Below are 13408 nucleotides of genomic sequence, written 5' to 3' on the forward strand. Positions count from 1 at the left end.
AATAATGTCCTTTCACAAGCAAACCAGAAATTCAAGTAAACTAGGATTCTCTTGTTTGTGCAGTATTTATCCCCACCCAAATAAATAAAAAACCCTATATATAATCCTGAAGCCTACCAAACCACAAACAGAGCGCAAAACAAAAGATGTGAAATCATACTGAAACCACACCAAAATATAAGTTTTTGGCCCTAACATATGCTGTACAGTAAGAAATGTTTCGTTTAGGAGTGCTGTAATTTCAGATGTAGAAATTCACAGAAATACATCATCAGATCATAAGATTTGATTCTTATTTACTTCTGGCCATTTTGTGGAGGGAAAGATGTTTTACCAACATGCAAATTTAGTTGTATGATCCATTCTAAAAACAACTGAAATTTTACAGCTAAATGGTAACATGAAACTTCAAATTCAAAAACATAACAGACAAACTACAATTCAAGACCCGCAGCATTAGTATTTTTTCAATGGAATAAAATAAAACATCAGCTATCACTTGCTAGTTTATACTCTACATTTTTAAAATGTATTATATAGTAGAAAATATATAGTAATGATATAAAATCTTTATAAAATTTGGCACGTTTCAAAGAATTACTCAAAGCTAAAAATATTTTGCGCCTAGGAGTATTCATTAGATGCCTCACTGCTCGCTTTGTGAGAGCGGCACCGCAGCCGCACAACGCCAGTTACGCCTCAAAGAAAAATGTGCGGGACTGACTTCACGTGTACTAGAACTGCACATGGTACAAGTCAGGTCCTACTACCAGATCCTATGAGAAAAACTTCATCCAAGTGAGAGAACTGTCTCAATCTCTGGCATAAGTCTTGCATTCAAAGCAGAAAAGAAAAACATTCTGCATGAAAATCACTTTTAAAATAATAGATTTTAAAAAGGAAATATAATCAGAGCATCAAGTAGAAACAGAAGAAAGGTACATTTTACAACTCTGTTAGAATGACTAGCAGTGAAAATAATTATTATTAAAAATCTCTTCTTATAAACAGTTCATGGTCTTGCCTACAGTCTCAGTTTCTGATGTTACCTACTTCCCCCAAGACGTTTCACTGGCCAAGGGTTAGGATGGGAACCAGAAGGAAGATCATCCTCATTCCAGGCCAAACACTAACAGTGCAGGCCACAATAAATATCTAAAAATATGATCTGCAGTTGCTATTAACTACTAAGCTTTTATTCTTTTCCCATACAAATAATTTGCTCTAGTAATCATGAACAAGTGGCTGACAAACATCAGCAAGGTAATCTGCCCAGACATATCTCCAAAGTCAGGGACTGGAATCGTTATGAAAAACAAAGGCACATTTCAAAGGTGTTATTCCAAAAGCATTAAGACTAATAACTATTCATATGGGATAGAAGAAAATAATTATGAGAATACTGTACAAGAATCATGTAAGGTTTTGGGGCACAGCATGAGTTACAGCAATTATATTGAAATACATTTGCCCCCTTCTGGGAATGGTATAGAACAACCTAGTCCAAACATGCTAATACAGATAGCAAAACCTGTCAATAACTTCAATTCAAATGATCAAAGAAAGACAAAAGGACTTGCTTGAACATTTAGCTCAAAGCCACACATCTAGATACATAACTAAGATGGCAAAGATAAAAGTGATTATTGTCTGTCACGCAGCTCTTGAGATGTTCCCTTTCTACGGCAAGCGAAGCTTCACCAGCTCCACGTCTATCAGTGATCAGCTACATGAGATTATTCACATTTACCTACAACCATTCTTTTTCTTGGAATAAGTAACTAGTTCACACATTAAGGCATCTCTAAAGATACGGAAACATTACTGATGACTGACAACCAGTGGACGCCCCCTAAAAGCTGGCATCAAGAGTCCTGACTGATAGGAGGTGAAGTCAAAACAGAACTACCCAGCCACCAAGGCCATTCTTTGTGTTGGAGCAGACAGTTAGGAGTTGTCTGATTAATGGAGGTGTTGGTAACTGACCAGAGCAACACTTGGCACCCTTTCATACACCTGGGGAATGGAATTTTGAACTGCAAGAGGAAAATAAAAATTAGGTAAGAAGTGTATCAAGAATAGGTTATGTTCATCCCGTCTGTATATACGGTTTCTGCTAGTGACAGTTTGTTTTCTGTTCAGTGCTAAAGCTGAGCCAAAAACTTCATATAAAAACACAAAGAAGGAAGTTTGTAACATTTATAGAACAGCAGTTTTATGCTATGGTAAGTAAACCTATGAAATTCAACTCCAGCTAAACAACACTTATCTGATACTGAATGTTAAATAGAACTTGGAACAAAGCAGCATATTCTACACCAAAGAAGATATAAAACTAATGCTTCAGCTCTCCAGAGATACGAAAACCATCCCGTTTTAAAGAAAGCAACCTGGGATAAAAGTATCAATAAATCCAAATTTTACTACGTCAGTTCTGGTGCTCTTAATTAATTCTGACTTGTGCTCAGGTAAACGGAAAAGGGTGCTACCAACAGGTGACTGGGTTCAGTGTATCTAACACTCAGAATGCAAGTATCATGAGTTAACAAAAATGAGTGATGAAACACCACTGCAATAAAGACTTATTACTTCCAGAAGTATACACAAACAGAAGCTCTCATGTTCCTTTTCTGGGGTCCGCCAATCAATCTTCTCTCCCAGATTTGAATTTTTAATACCATCCAAGCACCAAGAAAGGAGCATTTACATTAGCTGTTCTTTTTTTTCCAGTTCTACTTTGTTCACAGCTGATTTCAGGTGACCTGACTAGTATTAGCAAATTCCAGGAAGTAGGTAAGATTTAAAACATTACTTCCCTCGGGTCGAGGCACCAACTGGACATCATGTGTCCCCTTCCACATACCAGACCAGGGAGAAGGGGGTAGGAAATAAAATTAAAGTTCAAATATTGACTGCCTCTTACTCCAGCTCAGTCACCTATATTAAAGGAACTTCCTCTAGATGATAGAAATTGGAATTTTCTTTCAAAACAAAAAAACTGATCTGACTATTCAAGGAAACTTACCTTCACACCACCACATGCAAAAAAAGAAACCTGATGGTACCTTCCTTCAGACAACATAAAATGACCCACATTTGCAGAAGAAAAATGAGGACAGTTACGTAGATTGATATGGCACGCAAACTTACTGACCTAAAAGAAAGGCTATTCGCTACCGAGTGAGAACTGCTGAGAAACATCTTCTGTTGAAAAAGCAAAGGACTTTACTCCTTAGATCTTTTCAGAGATGCTTCTGAATGCAGACATTACAAGATCTTTTTCTGAAGGCATTATTTTCTGATATACTACTTTTCTTCAAAACAACTAAATGGAAGAATGATGAACTACAAACACTCTTGTTACTCCATCTAAAGCCAAAGGATTTACAAACAACTGGACAGTAATATGACATCTTTTTACACTGCTAAACTGCATTGTAGGAACATAGTAATAAAAAAATAATTAAAAAAAACCCAAGAGCCACCTTTCTACCTTAAATTTAGTGATTGCTTATATTCAGGAAAACAATTTCCAGAAAACTACATTGGCATAGCAAGGGGAAGGATGGTGATCTGTGCACCTAGATAGGAAAGCAGATGTCCGTAAGTCATTCCATCAAGATAAAGGCCACACCTTTAGAATTATTTTTAAGACATTGCTTTAGAGACTGATTTTGAAACCACTTTTACCCACTGCCTGAACAGGTTTTGTAGTGACAATTTCCTTAACAACTTTCATTCAAAAGACCATACTTTTGCCAAGTATAAAATTCATCATACTTCTGTATTTAAAAGTTTCAATAAACTGCAACTGCCTTATCTATAGAACAGTGGGTGAAACAAGAGGGTTATCATGTTCACCCAGGCAAGTTGAACAGTTTTGAACAAAAATTTTAATGTCTCAATAACATTAGAATTAGCAGCCAACCCCCCCCCCCCTTTATTTTAACATTCAGTAACAGGAATGTTTTTTAGAGTGCGCTAGAACTATCAAAAGCTTTTCCTTTCAACAACCAGTATGCACGAGTAATTATTTCACTAAACAACTCAGCAATGTCACTAGATGACTGGCAAATACACTAATAAATCTGTCGTTTATAAACCCTAACTAAAAACAAGTACTAGTACTAATCTGTGGATGATCAGTTGACTTTCTCCTTTTGCCATTCAATTTCACAGCTCCTGAACAAACACACAGACGCGCTAATCAATTTCTTCCTGAGGTGACTCTCTTCCACTTACAGGATCTGTACATTTGACTGCTGATTATAGGCAAGCTTTGGCAGGTTCCTGTGGCAAGCAAGCTTGCAGTTAGTTCAGTCCCGCCTTCAGAAAGGAGACTCATGAAGGACAAAAAGATTTAAATAAAAATGGAGAAGGGGAGGAAAACAAGAGCAGGAATATTAAAGCTACAAAGGTGTTCAATAAAAAATGTCAGTCTCTAATAAAAGAGTAAAAATTATTATGCTTAAGCTTAGCTACCCCCTGTGTACAGTCAATTCTGCTGCTTACGAGTCACTTCTACAGCCGTTAAAGCCATTGAAAGCTCGGTGTGTTCCCTGAGCCAGCTCTGACCCCACAGTGCAGCCTGCTACTCAGAGGAACAGACCTACAGTTTAGAGTAAAACTTGGTTGTTGGAGGGCACAAAAGTGACAAGAGCTCGCTTCGATAGCTTAGATGCTGAGGTAATGCTGAATGAAAGCAGTGGACGCAAACAAATGAATCGTAGCTTCGGGCTGGAGTAATATCAGGTGCATCTCTACACCCCGAGGGCTCAACTCCTACACTTCTTAAGTCCCTCCCCTGAAACAGCCTCCTGCAGTTTCACTTAGAGATCCAGCAGAGAACAGGTACTTCTCTCTCAGCAGTGACAGCTACAGCTTCCCAACAGGGATCCCCTTGAAGGTTTCGGACACCTATGTATCCGGTAAGTACATTTCTTTCGAGCATTTTTTTTCCAAATAAAGTGAGTTCGTATTAACTAAAAAGCAGATCAGAAGGGTTCGCTTTTCAGCTGTCTCCCAAGCCTAGGTGACTCCTAGCAGGTGCGCTTACTGCACCAGTTTCAGCTTTCAGCACAAAGTTTCAACAGGAGAGGGAAATATTTTAGTTTGAGAGAGAAAAACTAACTCTTGCAATTTTTTATAATAACTAGCTCTTGTTGGTGAAAAGTGTTTTAAGCACCTTTTTTCACACAGGAAGTTAATGTATTATATTGAAATATGACAAAAAGCTGTATTGCTTAAAATTGCTATGTTTCGTCTGCCAACTATTCTTCATACAATAGTGTCGGGTTAATCTGAAAAGCTTGTATGAAAACAAGATACTCCAGTTTTGATTTATTATTTTTTCCAGCTTCTGGGAATTTAGCACAGAAAATAGGATTGTTTTGAGCTATCCTCTCTCTAGTCAATTAAAGTGTATGAAGACATCGAATTGTTAACTTCATATTTACAAAATTTATTTTTTTTCTTATCCATGCTGCCTAACCAATTATTTAATCTCTGTTTCTGCACTACTTCTCAAACGCGCACTCACACACAAGCACGCGCTCCTCTTCGGTCCATACCTTCAACACACACTTCCCTTCCCATCCTCGCCAACCCACTCCTCTCACCCATATTTCCTCCTCATTAACAAACAGTTGCGTTAAAATTTATCTTTCAGTTTAAAGGAACTGGAAGTTTAGAAGGGAGTGGTGGTTAATCACTGGAAAATCTCAGCTAGAATAAAACTCACAAATCTTGTTCTTGCAACACTCTAGGTAGGTGACAATGGCATGTCCTTGAGTTATGCAATAATGCCACATCACAATATTTTAATTATAGCATGTCCTTCAAAATGTTCCACCCCGGTGAGTACTCCTGGTCAGAGAGATCAACATCACCAAAAGGATACTGCAATAATAATGGAGTGTGCATGACAAACTGTTACGTAGTTTGCTAAAGCAGTGTCCTAAAAAGAAATATAATTACCATCCCTGCTTGTAATAAAAGACATTTTGAAATTTCCTCTTTGATCAACTGGGCATCTTAAACAATTTAGACTACTTAAAAACCTAAAAAACAACATGCACATGTATATATGTACATATATATGTATGTGTGTATGCATGTGTATGAATACATATGTGCATGTGTGTATACACTTATACCCACGTACATTTTTGTTTATATATTTATACACACACGTACACAATGTTAAACAATATTCTTGTTTTCTGAACTTGCTAATATATTAAAGGCAAGGAGGTAGCAACAAGAAACTTTCAAAAATAAAAGGCAGAAAACCTGCAGCTATCAGTCTCAGGCTGGAAAGGGCTACAGGTTAGAAAGCTGTGAGGAGGTACAGTATCGACAAAAAACAGACAAATAAGACAACCCCAGCTTAACCAATATTATCTGAATAATCTGTTTCCAATAAAAATATAAATAAATAATACCACTACATTTCAAAGCTAGAAAGAGAAAATTTTAATAATATTAACTATCTGCATTGGTAAAAATCAGGTATACAGAAAATAAATTCTCAATCTGAAAAAAAAAAAAGTTACATGAAAACTATCATCCTGCTACTGAAGAACATTTTCTATTTTAAAAAGATACCATAAGTTATGCCATTCAAGTTTAAGGAAAAAGCAACTATTTATTTTGATTTTTCTTTCTAATACTAGATTTTAATTTTGGTAGCACAAAACATATATTGTACAACTGTAACATTATTTATATAGAGACAGTTTTAATTGTTTGCACCTATTTTAAACTACTAATGTCTTTTCCAGCTGTATCTGTGGGATCAAGTACTTTTAAATTTTTTTAATTATGAAATATGTACCTCTGCCAGATACGCCTATGTTTTACTTAGAGACTGGAGGAGAAATTATCCTTCTTGTCTGCGTTTAGAAATATTTTATTACTGGCATTTTTAAACCATGAGAAGAAAAGGGATTAAACAGTAAAAGAGAGAAACAGAGCATTAATCTGGCTGACACAAGTCTATGTTAACAAAAGGGTAAACAACCTTTAAAATAAGCTACTTGTTCTACACCTCCCAAGTCAGAGCAGCAGGTTCTGGGAGCACTACTGTCTGCAGGTTGAGCATGCCATCAAAACAAATCAAGAAAAAAAAAAAAAAAAAAAAAAAAGCTGTTGTAATCCTTTCCTGCTGTGCACATGGCAAAGAAGCTCCAATGCTCCAAATTTCTAACATTAAAACTGCAACAATGCATTCTATCTTATTAAGAAACGATAGTTAATACTCTGTTGAACAGGAATAACTTGATTCAAAGTTAAACACCCAGTACAAAGTCGGGGTGGGGGGGAACAGGACACACAGGAATTTTCATTATTAAGCAAAGGAAAGCTAGCAGAACAAGAAAATCTAATTAACATCTCTTTATTATAAGAGCTGCACCTGAATGCAAATTCAGACTGTTATCATAAATGGTTTAACTAAGAATGCAATGGAGTTTTGACAACAATATTTTTTTTTTTTCAAAAATAATTAGTACAAGTGCTTCCAAGAAGATATAAAGAGCAACAGGTACAAACTGACTGGACCAAGTCCCCTACAGACTGTCCACATTAGTTATACATCATTAGTCAAAAATAAATGCAACAAGCTCACTTAAGGAAAAAAAAAAAAAAAAAAGAAAGACCGGTTTCTTCTCTGGACCTCCCCTCCTACACCTCAATTTTTATTTATTTTATTTTTAATGTAAAAGCATTATTCTTAATCTTTCAAAGCAATTCTGGCTATCATTATTTATTTTTGTAAAATATGATATGATTTTTTTTTCAATTATTTAACTACTATTTTAACCAGGCTTCAACGGCATAACTTTAACATGCTGCTATATAATTCTTTTTTTTTTTTTTTCATTGTTACAGTATCAGTATCCAACTCAAACAACCAAAACAGCTTTGCTAAAACCTGAAAAATAAAAAGCTACTTCTCTACACATTCCTTTTTCTTTAGGCTATTGCAACATTTAATCATTTGTAAATACTAAGAAAAAACAATCAAGCTTTTTTTACTTACAGAGCAATTTTGCATTTTTCAGAGTGCCTTCACAATTACTATTTTAACAAAACTAATATTCCTATGACAACAGAAACAACATTTAATACAATTTTCTAGAATTACTATACCTGATGAAACAAGCAGCAGTTCTGTAGCCTTGCCTTCAGTTTTCATAATGTGTTGCATGTCATTTTCTATTAAATAATCTCCGATTTAAGAAATGCAAAACATCCCTACTTTAACTGAAATCTCACAGCATGTAATTACCAGCAATTCTTTTCATAAAGTTGGTATTTTAATACTACTAATTCAAACGTCTATGTAAAAAGCTTTTTTTAAAAAAAAAACAAACAACCATCAAGTTATCTAGTCACTCTTACAATTAGTATTCCTGTAGTTTCGGGTAACACAATAGATACAGTACATGGTTTTGCAACAGTCATCATTTTGATAATGATGCTTATAGTTCATGATGAAATCATCAGTTTTTAGATCTCTGCCATAACACATCCTATAAAATCATGAGAACTTGACTCTGAGAGTTTCTCACGCCTTCAGAATCAGTGAACATAATGGAACAAGCTGATACAAGCCCTCCTGACTTATCTACTGAGCAAATCATTAGGCTGTATAAAGTATCCACAACCTTCGTTTTTCTGAAGAAAGGCAGATGGATCATTCCCGTATAAATCAATTACTGCCAGACACTTTTTAACCTGAATTAATACACTTGTGTGTCTGCGTTAACTGTACGCCATATGTAAGGTGCTACACAGCCCAAGAATGTGAAATGTGCTTATCAAGCAGAAGATTCTATTAGTCAGATATTGCAGTACTCATTTCTCTTAATTGAATTAGGAAGAGGAAGAAAATTGGTGTGGTTTTATCCTTCGAGAGATTGGCCACTTTTGAGGTACCCATTGAGATTAGGCTGTTAGGAAATGCCATGCCAGTTGAAAGAGGGGGTTGGTCAGTCCTGAAAGAGCCAAGTCAGCTACCCAAGTGCACCCAGTCCACTCCACCCTCGTTTCACCAAAGCAGGAAATTCCCTCCTCTCTCCCCAACCGGCCCGACAGGCTTGCCCCATATCCAGCTGCTGCCAGGACCTGCCTCTTCTCATCCTACCCACCTCCACTCCTCTCTCAACAGCTCCACCTAGATTTCTACTTTCATCTTCTGAATGAACATTCCACCAGTTCTCAAAGAAAACTCTTTCAAGCTGGTAGCGAGGCAGGTGACTAGCACTGCTGAAAATTAGGCCACTTCTGTGACCATGCTTAGGTGCAGAGGGATGTCACAGTTTAATGTGCATCAACCTCAAGTCTGGCACCCAGCATTTTTGGTTTGTTAAAAAAAATAAAATATGCACAACACACCATATGTAATATGAGGGGGAATACAGTTAAAAGAGTGTATACTTTGTATTTAGTTCCAATATTCCACTACAGCTAATTTTAAACTTTGTGTTACAGTTCCTGCACTGCCAGTTGCAAAAGTGTTGTTTTCCGGCACCCCCTCTTCCCTGAGACACCGCCGGAGTTGGCTTCCTCTCTTCACCTGGGAAGAAGGATTCTAGAAACCTGAAAAACTGGAAACATCAAGAGGCTAAAACTGAGGAAAGCTAACCACAATAAAGTTTTTATAAAGAACCATTACATTTAATTGTTTAAAGCAGAAAAAAAAATGAGTCTGCTCAAAGAACGTAAACCAAAGAAGCCTCATTATATCCCAAGACCACCAGGAAAGCCATTTAAGTACAAGTGTTTTCAGTGCCCCTTCACTTGCAATGAGAAATCCCATCTTTTCAACCACATGAAGTATGGCCTCTGCAAGAACTCAATTACTTTAGTATCGGAGCAGGATCGCGTTATCAAGTGTCCAAAGACCAGTTCTTTGGAGCCCAAACAGATCAATCAGCTTGAATCTACAGTCAAGCCAACTTCTTCCAAATCTGTCACAAACGGACTGTCAAATCTCGATTCAAAGCCTCAATATCCTTTTGCAAAAGAAGATGCCAAGGAAAATGTTGAATTACAAAACCAGGCAACAAGCACAGCAATTCAAGGACAAAAACCTGTGATGCAGAAGGAATTAAACCCTGCCAGCACTACAGCAGAAAGCGCCATCAGCATGCAGCCTCTTTTGGACAGCATCGTGAGGCCCTCGGCTTTCGTTCCTGTAGGAGAACACAGAGATAGTAAAGGCCCAGAAACTAGTGAAGTATCTGACATTGTATCACTCTCTAACAAAAGTTCACCTTTTCACACCAAGTCTGCGTTCCATGCACCAAGTCACCCATGGAAAGCAGGTTCTCCTTTCCTCCCAGAGTTTCCACATAAAGTTGCTCCTACAAAAGGCTTTGGTTCCATTTCACCTTACATGCAACCAATGATTCCTGAGTACTCGCCCCATTTTTATGAGCATAGGCTGGCTATCTACACACCTTACTTGCTTCCAGGTAATTCAGAGTGTGAAAGCTCTGCTCTGTCTGTCTATGGCACACAAGATCAAAGACACTTTCTTCCCCACCCTGGCCCGCTTCCAAAACCCATAAATCCATCAGCGTATGAACACTATCGATTGTTCCAACAATATCATTCCACTCCTCCGATACCATATGGATTTTGTAGGCCAACAGATCCTTTTTACAGATTTTCACATGTAGCTGGTATTAACAGAGATCAAAATTCTCATCTAATGGAAGAAACTACCTTGCTGTATCCAGCTTCTTTAAGCCCATCCCAACAATACCCTCTAAGTTCACATAAAAAACAAGCAGATTATGAAAAAGAAATGACATTATTGCATGCCAAAAGTCATTCCAAAGATGACCAAAATGAAAGAGAGAATGCTAAAATGAGCCCTCTCGCAGGAAGCGCGGCAACAGGCTCCCCTGGCAGACCCAGCCCAACCAACTTCACCCAGACAAGCCATGCATGCGAAGGCTTATTTGACCTCTCTAACAAGTCATCTTCCACGTCGCTTGGCAAGTACGATCAACCAGAAGAAAACTTCACAGCTTTTAAACCTGTGAGAAAAAGCACTGATCAACCAACTCCGCTTCAAAGTGTGCAGACACAGCAAGACAGAGGAGATTCACCTACCAGGTAAAATAATAAAATCACTTTGCAAATTCTTGTCAGATTTACTAGGGACACACAAAGATAGATGGGCACATTTCATGCGATGCCTCATAAATATATTTACATTTACAGCATCGAGATCATTTGTTCTATATTAACTGCGCAAAGCATAGTACAACTCACAGTTGCTACAGTGAGTAGACCAGTCGTTTTCCTTAAGTGTATCAGGTATTTCCAATACCATTACGATGCATGTGTCTGCGTATTTCAGGAAATACCTGTGTTACAGCAATGTGTATGGTAAAAGGGACTTGGGAGGGTTAAAGGAGAAACAACAGAATTACCAGACTTCTAGCCAGACTTTTTCCTCCCTGCCCACTTCACTTCCTCAGCCCCAATGTAAAAGAGCAACTGATGGTGAATTCTCTTTTTCTCCTCATTTATTTCAGCATTAACGTCACTGATGAAGATTCACACACACAGAACGAAAGCCATAACAATGAAGGTTCACTGTCCAACACAGAAGACGACACAGGGATAGTTCCCCTTAATCTTTCAAAAAAGGCTGATACAAACACAGGACCTACACATGAGCATGCATACAAAACGACACCCAAAACAGAAAGTCAGAACTTCCTGGAATTGCAAGACATGCCTCTGAACCTCTCGGTAAAAGATTCCTGTAACACAGTAAGCCTAAAACCATCATTCCACAGTCCATCTCATGATAATGGTGCTGCTACTTCTCCAAACACCGAAAATGAAACCTCCGGAGCAGATGCATGTAACCCCAAGAACCCTGTTAACGGTGCCTGTGACAAATCTTCTTTCACAGCTCACCATAATGAAGCTCAAGACTTAAGAATAATTGACAGCTGTGATGAACAGAAACAAACAGCAGCTGTAGCCCTCTGTCAGCTAGCTGCGTACAGCCCAAGCAAAGCTAGAATGGACAACGAAGGGCAGAGTCCTCAGGACGATAATGCTTCGTGTACAGAACCTACTCTTAATTCTTCTGATACTCAGGATACTCAGTGCAATCAAAAAGTAAAAGGACAAAAAAGGACAAATCAGAAAGAATCAGCAAAATCACAGCAAGGTACTAAAAGAGTAAGGCCAAATGACTGTAGCAGAGTCTTCACTTTAAGGAAGAGAACAAGAATATCTTAATACTTTACTTTCCAATGAGTGTCTGGTCATAGAAGCTAGTTACCAGCAACACCATAAAATTTCTACAAACCGCCTCTTATTGGGTTTGGTCCCTGACAAGATATATTCAATTCCTCCCATGTAAATAATGTTCATAATTTTATATTAATATTTTTAAGTAACTGAACTTTCCCTTGTATAAGCTCAGATTTTGATGAGTGAATTTTTGCATTCGTTACTAAAGCCAAAGTACATTAGATGAATCTTTAACGGTTTTTGCAATTGTATTAATGTAAAATAACTTTTACAACTTCTTTTCTTAAAAGATGCTTAAGCTCTAGAAACAATACTGTTCAATAACATACTGTCATAGTCTTTCAGGCTTAATTTCATTTAATAGTGGGTTTTTTTCTTTTTTCTTTGAACAACTTTTTATTTCACTGTGCAGTAGTTTAAATAAGCTTAAGATTAAACCTGGCTATTTAGAATTTACTGTAAAAACTGTTTTGTGTATGAATTCACCTTGCTATTATAACACAAAACAACAGGTCAATATTTGTTACTCAGAGGCAGATGCCAGTTTAAACAAACAGATCCAAGCCTTGTATAAGCAAGCTGTTCTTACGTTGACTAAAAACAAGATTCAAGTTAAAGCAAAGAAAGCCTGCACCAATTTAACAAATGCAGTTTATGTCCACCTTTAACTGAACCACTATGAAAACAACACCAAAAATTTGAAGATCTAAACAACGTAGGTGCCTACTCCTGAGGTTAGACAGACACTGGGCAACCTTCAAACTCCAAGCCTAGAAGATTATTTATATAATTTATTTCACCTGAGGCCAACTCTCCTGGTGAAGGTCTTATTTCAGTATACATGTATCACTAATTATTAGTTTCAGTGTGCTTCTATCTACATACATCCTAAAACTATTTTCTGCTTCTATAACTATGTATATAAACTTGCAATTTTTCAAATAAATCTGTGACCTGTACTTAAAGTATATGGGAAGTCATTAATGAACACAAATACATTCACTACACTATCTGTGACATATTTTGTAAGAAAAATTAGCACAGAAATTGCTAGCCAAAGTCTCAATTTACAAGTAGAATTTGGCACGGAATACCAATTAACACTAAAAAAGGAGTT

At 37.1% G+C, this 13408-nt stretch overlaps 2 protein-coding genes across 3 annotated transcripts in view; one reads left to right on the forward strand and one right to left on the reverse strand.

The window, feature by feature from the left end:
- Window positions 1-13408, reverse strand: part of TBCD (tubulin folding cofactor D) — a 129570-nt gene that overhangs the window by 84038 nt on the left and 32124 nt on the right. The window lies entirely within an intron of this gene.
- On the forward strand, window positions 4839-12554 carry ZNF750 (zinc finger protein 750). The gene is made up of 3 exons (XM_037409858.1): window positions 4839-4928; window positions 9496-11130; window positions 11556-12554. The coding sequence occupies exons 2-3, from the start codon at window positions 9707-9709 to the stop codon at window positions 12274-12276; spliced, it is 2145 nt and encodes a 714-aa protein (XP_037265755.1). The 5' UTR covers window positions 4839-4928; window positions 9496-9706; the 3' UTR covers window positions 12277-12554.

Source organism: Falco rusticolus, chromosome 1 (assembly GCF_015220075.1).
Source record: "Falco rusticolus isolate bFalRus1 chromosome 1, bFalRus1.pri, whole genome shotgun sequence".
NCBI lineage: Eukaryota > Metazoa > Chordata > Aves > Falconiformes > Falconidae > Falco > Falco rusticolus.